At 45.6% G+C, this 12669-nt stretch overlaps 1 protein-coding gene and 1 long non-coding RNA gene across 3 annotated transcripts in view; one reads left to right on the top strand and one right to left on the bottom strand.

Moving 5' to 3' along the window:
- Positions 1 to 3643: 3643 nt before the first annotated feature.
- On the bottom strand, positions 3644 to 5388 carry PCBP1 (poly(rC) binding protein 1). Its single transcript, XM_012646491.1, has one exon. The coding sequence runs from the start codon at positions 5101 to 5103 to the stop codon at positions 4033 to 4035; it is 1071 nt and encodes a 356-aa protein (XP_012501945.1). The 5' UTR covers positions 5104 to 5388; the 3' UTR covers positions 3644 to 4032.
- A 1859-nt stretch (positions 5389 to 7247) lies between these two features.
- LOC105812106 overlaps positions 7248 to 12669 on the top strand; it is a 31474-nt gene continuing 26052 nt past the window's right edge. For both annotated transcript variants that reach the window (XR_001137593.1, XR_001137595.1), the window contains exon 1: positions 7248 to 7329. This is a non-coding gene — a long non-coding RNA (uncharacterized LOC105812106). The remainder of the gene's footprint in view (positions 7330 to 12669) is intronic.

Genomic DNA, 12669 nt, shown 5'->3' on the forward strand with positions numbered 1-12669 from the left:
ACAGTGGACAGTCCTGCCTCCACTTCCTCACTGCCTTGGCCCTCCTCTCCTGCTGCAATCTGGCTTCCCCCATCACCATTCTGAAATTCTGCTCTCCAAGCATACCCATTCCAGTGACAGTCCTCCCTAGGTCTCTACAATGACTGGTGCAAGGGGGTAAAAAAACTATTAGAATTTAGATTTTTTTTTTTTTTTTTGAGACGAGGTCTCACTCTGTCACCCAGGCTACAGTGCAGTGGTGTCATCATAGCTCACTATAATTTCAAACTCTTAGGCTCAAGAGATCCTCCCACCTCAGCCTCCCCAGTAGCTGGGACTATAGGTGTGAGCCACCATGCCCAGCTAAGTTTTCTATTTTTTATAGAGACAAGGTGTCGCTATGTTGCTCAGGCTGGTCTCCAACTCCCATCCCCAAGCAATCCTCCCACCTCGGCCTCCCAAAGTGCTAGGATTACAGATGTGAGCCACCACACCTGGCCTCAATTTGTTTTTTATCTTAACTGTTAAAATTTAACTTTTTGCGTTTATAATGTACATATTTAGAATTCTGCTTGTATATAGCTTATAAGTAAGCATACATATATAATTTATAAACCATCAGGGAATAAGGCTATATGCTAAAGACTTTTTATAGAAGGCCTACACTTTAAGAAAATGTTTGGAGACCACTGGTTTTCAGGATAAAGCTCAAAACCTTTGCTATGGTATTAAAGGCTGGTGAAAATTTAGCCTCAAATGATTTTGTGCTTTCTCCACCTCCCCTTATCATGCTCTAACTGTAATCAGCTACTAGCTATCTTCTAAGTGCACCACATCATGTTTTAGTTTAAAATACTTTGCACATAGTAGATGCTCACTCAGTTCTGTTAAACAACCTCTCTATAGCATTATTGTCATTCTACCAGAGCCTTGAAACTTTCCTCCTTGACTTCTCTCAAGGGCGCTGTCCTGATTTCTCTCCTGCTGCTTCAACTATTCCTTCTGTCTTCACTGGCTGCTTTTTCCAGATTCATCCTAGAAGTATTTACTGAGCCCATGCTATGTGTCAGGTACACTGACAGGTACTGAATAAACAATGGTGAACAAGACAACTAGGTCCCTCAATACCCCACAAAACTCAGTGTCCTTTCCCTTATTTACCTATCCTCAAGTAGCTGACTTCCCTTCAGAGTTTGTCTATTTCTAGCTCCTTGAATACTTCTACCTGCATATACTTCTGTCACCATGCTTGAATTGTTTCCCCTCCTTACATCTTTTTTTTTTTTTTTTTTTTTTTTTTGAGACAGAGTCTCACTGTGTTGCCCGGGCTAGAGTGCCATGGCGTCATCCTAGCTCACAGCAACCTCAAACTCCTGGGCTCAAGCGATCCTCCTGCCTCAGCCTCCCGACTACAGGCATGCCCCGCCCTGCCCAGCTAATTTTTCTATATATTTTTAGTTGTCCAGCTAATTTCTATTTTTTTTTTTTTTTTAGTAGAGATGGGGGGGGTCTCGCTCTTGCTCAGGCTGGTCACGAACTCCTGAGCTCAAATGATCTGCTTGTCTCGGCCTCCCAGAGTGCTAGGATTACAGGCGTGAGCCACAGCGCCAGGCCCCCTCCTTACATCTTTCTTTGGCCTCTACACTCAATTTCAATTTCTCTGCACTGACTGGCCCCTTTGCATTCTCGTTGATACCATTTCCCAGCCTGTATCAGAACCTGCTGCTTCTTCCTTGTAGTTATCTAATTGCTGCTCCTGCCTTTAGTCTTTCCAAGTTGCAATTCATCCTACATCTTGCTGTCTAAATCATTATTTTACAAATTATTGCCAGTTTTGCCCCATATGGGGTGCAGCTGAAGAATTTTAGGCCTACTTTTCATAGGGCATTTGAACTGCTTCACCCAGCAAGTTTCAGGGATTCTTTACAAGACTACTTAGGTTGGTGTTTGAAGGTTCAAGCTCATTATCCATTCCTGCCCTGATTTGTGCTCATTGTTCTCAGAAGACACTGTACCTACTTCTGGGTCTTCACCAGGGCCCCCCTTACCTTCTTGGCCTCTCAGTCCAACTCTCTTCTCTCGGCTCCACACTTAATACACATTGCTTTGTTTCCTACCTTCTAATTATGTCTTCTCTGCCCCAATGTTGCAGGTAACCCCCCCCCATGGCTTTCTGTAATCCAAAGTATATTGAAGTTTGCTGTGTTTTAAGGGCTGATCTGCTTTACATACATGATCTCATTTTATTTTCACAAGCCCAGGAGGTGTGTACTTTTAACATCTCCATTTATAGAGAGGTTAAGTAATTTGCCTAAGGCCAGCAGTAAGTGGCAGAACCCAAATTAGAATGCAAGTCTAACTCCAGAATTTGGGTTCCTTTCAGTAACTGCCTGTGAGACCACACAGTGGGTGTGGAATGCATGGCAGACCCCAATCTTACCTCCAGGGACTCTGAGAACCACTGCTGCACTTCAGGAAGGAACAGATGTCCTGTAGAGATAAGCCTCAACAAATATTTGTTGTGGATAATACTCCCCTCCCACAGGAATTTTTCTTTGCCATTAATGGTCTTCCATAGTGCCTGGGGTTTGTACTACCCACTTTGGCACCTGTCTATTGTCTTGTACTATTGTTTCTAATGTTGTCTTTGCCTACAGAGAATTTTTCTTATCAGGTTCAGCCTAGTCCTGTTGGCTCATGTGGAAGTGAGGCTGCAGGCCTTCACAGTAGGATCTTCCTTATCCACTGTAGAGAACCAGTGGCACTCAAATCTAAGACCTCTTTGCAGTGTTTGTCAAAAATGCACTTTGTGAATAGTTTTGGGGTAGGGCCCAGGAATCTGCATTTTAACATCCAGGTCATTCTTAGGCCACAGGCAATGGGATCAGTGTACATTCCTGCCTGTGAAGATGGCCCATTTAGGCAGGATTATTTCCTGGTATAATGATTCTCTAAACACTGCACACAGCTGAAGAATTAAACTGGGCCTCTTTTGTTTCTGGATACACCACTTGGCAGGTGTAATAACATTCTCTGACAGGCTGCTTGCCACAGGTGCATGCTTGACACGTGCATCCCGTTGGTACCATCCCCGTTCCCACTACTGCTGTCCAACCAAGACCCCTCTTATCCCCCCTCCACCCTGCAGCTGTTGCCCTCCCCCAAGCCCTCAAACCCACCCTTCCCGGTAGCCCTCCCTTCCCTTCCTCAGCTAGCAATCCCTTCCCTGCCCCCCCATACCCCTTCCCTTCCCCAGGCTCCTCCCACCTCAGAATATTTTTTTGTTCCTAAGTTTATCATGTGAGATGGGGGTGGGGTAGGAGGGCCTGGTTAAATGGAGTGATCCCTCTGCCATTCACCAGAGATCCTACTGAATGGGCACTTTTTCCATCTGAGAAAACCTTATGTTTCTACCAGAGAAATGGGCAGAGGCCTCTCTCTGGAATTTGGAGAGGTGACACTCCCGGGCACAACCCCTCAGTCTCTGCAGACATTCCAAAGCAGGCCCAACCTGCCGCGTTCCTTTGTTGGGGCACAGAGGGAATGGGATCCTACCGATAAGGTGAGAAGGTCTTCAGAGAATACCAAGATGGGCCCACCCTTCTCCCTCCTCCCTCCAATCACCTAAGGCTAAAAGGGGAGAAAAAAAACCACCAACAAAGACTTTAAGATAGTAATTCCCAGCTTTTTCAAATATGAAGCATTTTTTTTAACCAATCCGTTTTTTAATTCTTAAATTCTTGACATTACAGAACTAAACTGAAATTTATTAACATTCCACTCTTACATTTCTTATCGACAAACAGAAATAAAATTCATGAGCCAAAAAACCCAAACAAAACTAAAAACAGGGAAAAGCTTATAAAACTAAATATGGATCCCAGCATTAACAGCTGAACAGAGAATGTGATTTTTAAATTCTTAGCGGATGATAAAGTTGTGTAGAAACTGAACACTTACAAATTATTTAAAACCTGGAATCACTGACCAGAAATTACACAGTTGGATCATGGGAAAACAGCAGAAAGGGGTTATGAGGGAACCTACACTGTTCTAGCTGCACCCCATGCCCTTCTCAGAGGAAAGCCTGGCATTGATTAGATACTGGGCCAGACTAATACTGGCAGCAGAGCCAGTGATAGTAACCTGCCTACCAGAAGAGCCTTCCACTGGATTGGCAATTTTGATCTGGGCCCCGGACATCTGGCGGATCTCATTAATGTTGGCGCCTTGGCGCCCGATTATGCAGCCAATTAAGTTATTTGGAATGGTGAGTTCATGGGTGGTTTGAGTAGATGCATCCAAACTTGCCCAATAGCCTTTCACCTCTGGAGAGCTGGAGTCAATTCCGGCGAATCCGGTCCCGCCGTGCATCATGGCAAAGTGAGACTGTTGTCTTGCCACCTGGTTCAGCTTGGCCAGATCGAGCGGAGAAATGGTGTGTTGTCCTTGAATCGAGTAGGCATCTAGAGGTGGTCCCTCCAGGTCATGGGTGGCGTGAGGGTAGCCCGCAGCGTCGCTGCACCGATCTTGGCCGCCCGCGCAGATGACTGGAGAGCTGGCCGGCATGGGCTGGTACGGAATGGTCATGACTCTCCCTTGCGGAGACTGGGAGAGCGTCTCCAGCATGACCAGGCAGATCTGCTTGACACACTCGGTGACAGACTGCGGCACGCCAGCGATGGTGATGGCCCGCTCGGTGGAGTTGGGCAGCATATCCCCCGCCACCTGGACCTGGGCCCCCGTACTCTCGCGGATCTCTTTGATCTTACACCCGCCTTTCCCAATCAGGGAGCCGCACTGGGTAGCCGGCACCACCAGCCTCAGGGTGACCGGGGGCCTGCTGGCCGCCGTGCTGTTGGTCATGGAGCTGTTGATATCTTCTTCCAGCTTGTCGATGATCATAGCGAAAGCCTTAAAGATGGCATTGGTGGGGCCGGTCAGAGTGATGATTCTCTCCGGACAATTCCCCTCCGAGATGTTGATCCGCGCGCCACTCTCCTCGCGGATCCTCTTAACCGACTCCCCTTTCTTCCCAATGATGCTTCCTACTTCCTTTCCGTGCATAAGAAGCCGAATGGTGAGAGTCACATTTAGTCCGCTTTCAGTCACACCGGCATCCATGGCGAGCGGCGGGCGGCGTTCGGGGGAGTTGGGCTCGTTACGTGGTCAAGTCTTTGGCGGCTGGCGGGGGGAGGGGAGATGTAGGCCCAAAACTGCCGGCGCGAGGCGAGCGAGGGCCGCGGGAGCGAGCGGGCGCGGGCGGGAGGCCGCGGCGTAGTCGCAGGAGCGGGCGGCTGCGGCGGAGGGGGCGAGCGGGGCCGGGAGCGGCGGGCGGGCGGGTGGGCGAGGGCGCGGCGGTGGCGACTCCGGCGGCAGCCTCGGCGGTCTGGGCGGGGCGGGAAGCCCGCTTTCAACCCCGCATACCCTCTGACCCCGGAAGTGCTTTCTGCGCAGGACCCTTTGAAAAAAATGAGGACCCGTCTTTTTTAGGTCACAAGATTGCGCCAACCCCGACACGGCACATTAAAAAAAACCCTTTTAACACCGCAGTGGTGAAAATTAAGCAATGATAAAGGGAAGCTGAGAGTCCGGCAATGTTTAAAAATAAACATGTATTTTATTAACTATAACATCACTGGCGGATGACTGAAAATATTAGTGTTGTGTATAGGCGACACACATTATTTTGCCACTTCACAAATAGAGTTTATCCGCGGAGCGACACGGGCAACCCCGGCGGTAACTGCAGGCGGTAGCCGGGACGCCGCGGGTTTAAAACGTGCGCGTGAGGTGACCAGAGCGCGTGCGCGAGGGTGTGGGGGGACGGGAGGGGCAGGTGCCGTCTTCCGGGGGGGAGGGGCGGCGAGGCAAGGCCTGACTGCCGGGTGCGCGCGCGGGCGGGCACGTGGGGCCTTTTCGTCCCCGGCGTCCCGGCGCCCCGCGCCAGCCCCCACCCATGCCCCGACCCCTTGGTGGTGGCCGGTGAGCAGAAAGACTGAAACCCACCCCCTTTCGCCGCCCGAATCGCGGCTTTGCTGTTTCTGGGAAGTGCTAGAAACACGGCCATAAAAAGAATGGCGTCCATTTACATAATGCTTTGTTTGCATTTTGCAAGTTTCTGTCTGTTAAAGCCACAGAAACCCCACCTCTTGCCCTTGTGTCGTTTCTACCGCGGCATCCTTGTCAGACATTTGAAACAATAATGTGTTTCTGTGGAGGCCTCATTTATTCAGGGGGTGCCGACTGGAGCTTTGGGGAGTGCCTGCGATTTTTCCCGCGCGCTCAACGCCCGCACTGTTGCTTTTCCGCCCCTTCCCCTCAGTGCGGCCGCCGCGCCCTGCGCTCTCTGGGGCGGCCCTGATGGGGCCCGCCATCTTGAAAGGCCTTTCCTGCTGAATTCCTCCCGCTGAGGAAATGTCGCTCGAGTCACTGGTCTACGAGTTTTGGTTTCTGCCCCTTCCCCTTTCTCCTTGGGCTAAGCCAGACCAGGAAAGGCTGTGTGCGCAACGTGCTTTAGGATCCCTCGGGGAAAGAGGCTAACGTGGCGTTCTTCCGCCTCCCCCTCTTCTTTCCCCGCGGGGGCAGCCGCCATTTTTTCTGAACACAAAATGGCGACACGTGGCCTGGATTCGTCGCCAACGAGAAATTGGGGTGGGCCCGAAAGGTCTAGAAGGCACCCCCTTTATTCCCCGGGGCCAGCCCCGTTGCGAGCATTGTGACCACTCCCTCAAAGTCCCCCTGCTGGTCCGAAGCTCAGCAGGAGAATTTTAATGCGATACCCTCGCTTTAATTTGAAAAGGGAACGTGTAAAATGTAGGCAGGATACTGATTTTCTTGTTCTTTTTAAGTTTAATAATGGATAATGGAGAGGGGGCAGTAAGAAATAATTTGAGCTTCCATAGTACCAAAGCATTTGAATGAGATGGGAAATGACTGCTTTCCTAAATTTCCTAGTCCAGGCTGTCGTGCTTGAGAGACCAGGGTATCTTATAAGGCTTCCATAAAAGCAGAACAACATCCAGGAAGAGACTAGGATGCTTATGTCTTTTTCACAGGCCAGCTGGCTGGGGAATCTCAGTCTACTACAATAGGTGTTCACTTTTAGTGTACAAAGAACAGGTGTTTATTGTGCATTTGTCAGTGCCAGATTCTGTGGTAGGAATTTCACTGCATACTGCCTTTAATTTTTACCGTGATCCTCTGAGGTAGGTGTTATTGCATGATCGCTCTCTCTCTCTTTTTTTTTTTTTTAACAGAGGAAGACATTTAAACCTAGAGAGATGAAGTGACTAAGTCAAGGTCACACAGTGTCGGGGATGGAATCCAGACCTTCTGATTTCCTTACTGGTGAGCATGTCTTCCACGTTTTTTTGGTAAATCAGGATTTTAGAATTTTAATGGTATTTTGAAAGTTTAGGTGAACTTGTCATTTAAAGAACCCCTAGGGTAACTTTTTGTTGTGTAGTCTGCCCCTATTTGTATCTGAGGGCTCCCAGCTTTTCCTAATGCTATTTTATGAGATGTCTGCGTGAGGTTAGGGAGGGGGAGGTGATTCAGACTGAGCCCAAAGGCTCAGGTATCTGCCATTGTGGCCTTGTCTGTGGCACATTTGAGTCTGTCTGGCTCTGGAGGAGCAAACAACTCTGTATGACTCACTTGCTTCCCTCATCTACCCATAGGTTTGACTTCCGTCTTCCCCACCCTAACCAGGTAAAAATAAATTATTTTACTCTAGTGCCAAGCCTCCATTTCTCTGCAAAGATTGACAGGGCATGACTGTTAGATAAATCATAGTCTGTAGACTCTTCAATTCAGTGTAACACACAGCTAGTGGGCCAAGCAACAAACTTGTGCCTGGACGGGGCACTGAGTGTCTGGGTGTCAGAGATGAGGAGAAGGGCTTTTTGCCTTTATTGCCTTAATATCAGATGTCAAATTTTCCAAAGTGCTTTGACATTATTTTATGTAACCTACAAACAATTTTAGTAGATAGATACATAACAGCAACTGTGACAATAAATAGCACTAAGTGCTTACTATGTGGTAGGCATTGTTTTAAACCTTATTCTGTGCATTACTTCAGTGGCTCTCATATTTTAAAAGCAAACCACTGTAAGAAATAGATTTTACATCATGACTAAGACATATATACACACGTGTGCATAACAAAATTTTTTGCAAAATGGTACTTATCATTACTACATGCAATGTACTTGAGTATTTTCTATTCTTTATACATTAAAAAAGGACACATTATAAGTAAAGTGATTAAAAACCCATTCGTAGGTTGTGACCACTTAAACACGTTTAATCCTTACAAAACCTCCTGAAATGAGTGGTGATATTAATTTTATAGAAGTACAGACTGGTGAAGGAATTTGTCCGAGGTCACATAGCTGTTAAGTGGTAAAGTAAGGATTTGAATTTAGGCAATGTGAATCCAGAGACTACATGCTTAATCACTAAGATGGATGTAGACTCTGCTGAGGGCCTTGTCTTATAGGGAGACAGAACAGATTAGGGAATTACAAATATTAGTAAGTGTAAAAAACGCATGTGACAACAAAAGGACTAAATTGCATATAATCAAGGAGTGTCCTGATTTAAAGCAGTCTCATCCTCTAAACCTGTAACTTATCTTCTTTAAAGAAAATTTTATCCATCAGGTTGTTCTTCCCAAGATTGTCTAATTTAAGTCTTTTCTGTCTGAAATATTTCCTTAATTTCTTCTTTTCTGAGTACCTCTAGGACTCAGTGCATCTTCTCAATGAAGCCTTCCCTTTTTTAGCTCCCCCAGCCCTCAGCTTCCCTCCTTCTTCTAGAGTCCTACAGCCTTTTCCTTCAGTAGCCCACATTTGACTGTTGATTAAGTTGTAATGTGTCTTTGAGTTGATAATGTGTTATATAGGCCACAGGCTACCTTGGATGATGCTGCGATCTGGCAAAGAGGTCACTGGACTTTGGAATCTCAGGCGGTGGGCCCTAGCCCCCACTCTGCCACTGACTAGCTGGGAGACTTCTGCAACCCAGTTCATCTCTCTGGGTCTCAGTTTTCCCGTCTGTAAAACAAGAGATTAAATGATCTCTAAGGCCACTTCTAATTCTGTCCAAAGAGTGATGATATTTGATGATCTTGGTTGTTTATTCCCTTAGGAAAGAGTTATTTATCCCTGGGGAGACGATTTATGTAAATATTTTCCTCACTTTTGGTAAATTTTCTACTCCTTGCTCAGACTTGCATTATCTTGTGGATACCTGAATGAATTCCATACAACCCATTTTATAGATGAAGCCACTGAGATGTGGAACAACTGACTGAATAGTCACTGCCCCACCCCTGGAGCCTCACATATGACTCTTCTTCTCCCACTCAGTGACCACACATTGATTAAGGGGTTTAATAAGGCTGAGAAGGTGAGTCAGGCTTAGACTTTGGAAATTAAACCACAGAATTTATGCTCTATTCAGAGAAATGCTTTTGCTTCCTCTTACATTAAGTTGGTATATTATGTAAAACCTTTCAAAGTGATTTCACATGACTTGTTTAATCGTGACAGACAGCTTTGCCAGTAAGATTATTATTTTGCTCATTTTACAGAAGAGCCATCTTTGGATCAGAGGAGCAAAGTGACTTACCCAAGGTTGCACAGCTTGTTAGGGCTTGTGCTGGGCCTCTTGACTCCTGGTTGTGGATTTTTCCTTTTCTTGGCTTCTGATGCTTGTGGCATGGACTTTGACGTGTGGGATAACTTTACCACAAACTCAAAAAGCTTTCCAGCCAGTCTTTATTTTTCTGTCCTAAAACATCCAATGCATTTATCTTAGGCTCCTGACTCTTTCAGTTTAAGAGAATCTCTTCTCTCTTGTTCTTTGGTTTACATTTATGGGTTTTGGAAGGGGTGGGGATGATTCCTCAACAAGACTCTCTTAAGTTCCCTGCGGACAAGGACCAGATCATTCTCTAATCTGCTTAGTTCATCAAGAATACTACAGCTATTTAAATTTGCTCTGCCAACATGCAGCATTTTTTCAAAAACATGGTTTCTTTTTCTTTCCTCCTTTGGATCTATCTTTCTATTACTTTTATTTAAAATAATAGAGACTGGGCGTGGTGGCTCACGCCTGTAGTCCTAGCACTCTGGGAGGCCGAGGTGGGAGGATCCTTTGAGCTCAGGAGTTCGAGACCAGCCTGAGCAAGAGCGAGACCCCGTCTATACTAAAAATAGAAAGAAAATTAGCTGGACAACTAAAAATACATAGTAAAAATTAGCCGGGCATGGTGGTGATGCCTGTAGTCCCGGCTACTTGGGAGGCTGAGGCACAAGGACCACTTGAGCCCAGGAGTTTGAGGTTGCTGTGAGCTAAGCTGATGCCATGGCACTCTAGCCTGAACAACAGAGTGAGACTATGTCTCAAAAAAAAAAAAAATAAAATAATAGTAAGTTCAGAGGGCTTTGCCCCTATTACTTTCTAGGTTACTATAGCCTAGAAACATGTCTTACCCACTTTGTAGATAGTAACAATTTGACTTCATGTGCTGGTTTCCCTACGCTGCTGTTATGAGATCACTTCTCGGTTCCCTGAAAAACGTAAGAAATATGTTGGTGTAGTTTGCAGAAGTGACCAGGAGATACAGCAACATCCTTGGCTTAAGTTCTCCCAATTGGGCAAAGCCATTCCCATGGATTCCCCATGGTACCTCTACTTGAAATAAGCTGTGAGGAAGGGAGTACAGAGAAAAGTTAAAGGAAAGAATGCGAACAGAATGCAAATACAAAGTATAGAAAACAAGGAAGGGAAAAAGGCAGGAAGAGGAAAGAAATAAGAGAATAGGCTAGAAAGAAGAGGAAAATACAGGATCAGTGGAAAGGAGGTGAAGAGAACAGTCCAGAGGTCGTTAGCCCCTCCTGTGGTGTGAAAAGCATAGGCTGCTGTGCTGCACCAAGGAAGAGCAGCTGGTGCGATAACTCCTCCTGAGCTGATCTTGGGGAGTGTGTGCTTCCCTTTTTTATCCTCTATTTTCAATATTTTGTAGGGGAAATCTCTTTGTTTCTGTTATCAGGTGGGGATGTGATCATCTGCCAATACTTTTAATATTAGCCTTGTTCAGTTGGTTTATCAAGTAAGATGTGTTACAAAAATCACAGAAGGTATTTGAGGTCAAATTCATTTTATTCCCTTATTCATCCAACAAATAATTATTGATTGCATTGTATGTCGCAGACACTAAGGATATAAAAATGAGATCCTGTCCTTGCCTTCAAGATGTTTGCTAGTCTGGAGAGGGAGACAAACAAGCGACACAGTACAGTGTGTTAAACATTAGGATGTGAGTTAATAGAGGGTGCTAGGAGAGCACAGAAGTGGGCCCTCGATTCAGCCTTAGAGGGTATCCAGGAAAGCTGTCTAGATAAATTGACATCTTGTCTGAGTCCCAAATAGCAGAGTGCAAGGTAGAGAGCAGGGAAAGGTGTTCCAGGCAAAGGGAGCAAAGGCCCAAAGGCAGAGAGAACATAGTCCGTTCAGAGGTTGTAGCCATTTCAGGAAGATACGAAGGATGTTTGCATCATCCGATTTTTGGTGATTATCGTTCTACTGCTTCACAAATGTGGATTATTGAAACGTGGCTATGCTTGCTGTAGCACAGAATGTTAAAGGCCTTGTTTTATAGCAGTTACTCTCTTAAGATGAAGACATCAGAAAATGCGCTTCCTGTCTAGAGATTCTAAGAAGAAAATTAAGCCCAACCTTTGAATTAACAAATGATTAGTATAGTAAACCTCTGTCCGATAAAAGAAAGAAGGGACATACCCTTTTCTCATCCAGCTTTTTTTTTGTTTTTTAAATAGAGATGGGGTCTCACACTGTCACCCAGGCTAGAGTGCAGTAGCACGGTCACAGCTCACTGCAACCTCAAACTCCTAGGCTCAGGCAATCCTCGCACCTCAGCTTCCTGAGTAGCTGGGACTACAGGTGTGTGCCACCATACTTGACTAATTTTTCTTGCATTTGTAGAAATAAGATCTTGCTATGTTGTCCAGGCTGCTTTTGAACTCCTGGCCTCAAGTGATCCATGACCTCCCAAAGTGCTGGGGTTACAGGTGTGAGCCACTGTGCCCAGCCTCATCCAGCTTTTGAATCTAATTGTGTTCTGTTTTGTTTTTAAGGAGGGATGTGTGTGGAAATTTCAGATCTTTGTTAAGCTGGTTAGGATGTTTGAATTAGTGGGAAGGAAAAAGAGTTCAAGAATGATTGCTAAAAATTACCTGTTGGGTACAGTGTATACTATTTGGGTGATGGGTACACTAAAAGCCCAGAGTTCACCATTCTACAGTTCATCCATGTAACTAAAAACCACTTATGTTCTTAAATCTATTGAAATAAAAAAGAATGAATGCTACTTTATGGCAAAACAAAAGAAATACATTTAAATAACTCCGTTCTATGATCCCACCTACTGAGCACAAGCAAGACTTAGTCAAGGACTTTGTTTCAGAGAGACAATTACTTCAACCAGGCAAAGCATTTGTTCATCATTATTCACTGTGTAAGATTTGTGTCCAGATTAAGAGCATTGATTTCTATTTTTGTATTTTAGAGACATGGATAGAGCTGCATTAAACAGAAACCTTATGTGTGTTCATTGGACAATACTGGGATTTTACCTGGATTAAAAGAGAAAAAAAA

This window comes from Propithecus coquereli, unplaced genomic scaffold, assembly GCF_000956105.1.
Source record: "Propithecus coquereli isolate 6110/MARCELLA unplaced genomic scaffold, Pcoq_1.0 Scaffold243, whole genome shotgun sequence".
In the NCBI taxonomy this organism is placed as follows: Eukaryota; Metazoa; Chordata; class Mammalia; order Primates; family Indriidae; genus Propithecus; species Propithecus coquereli.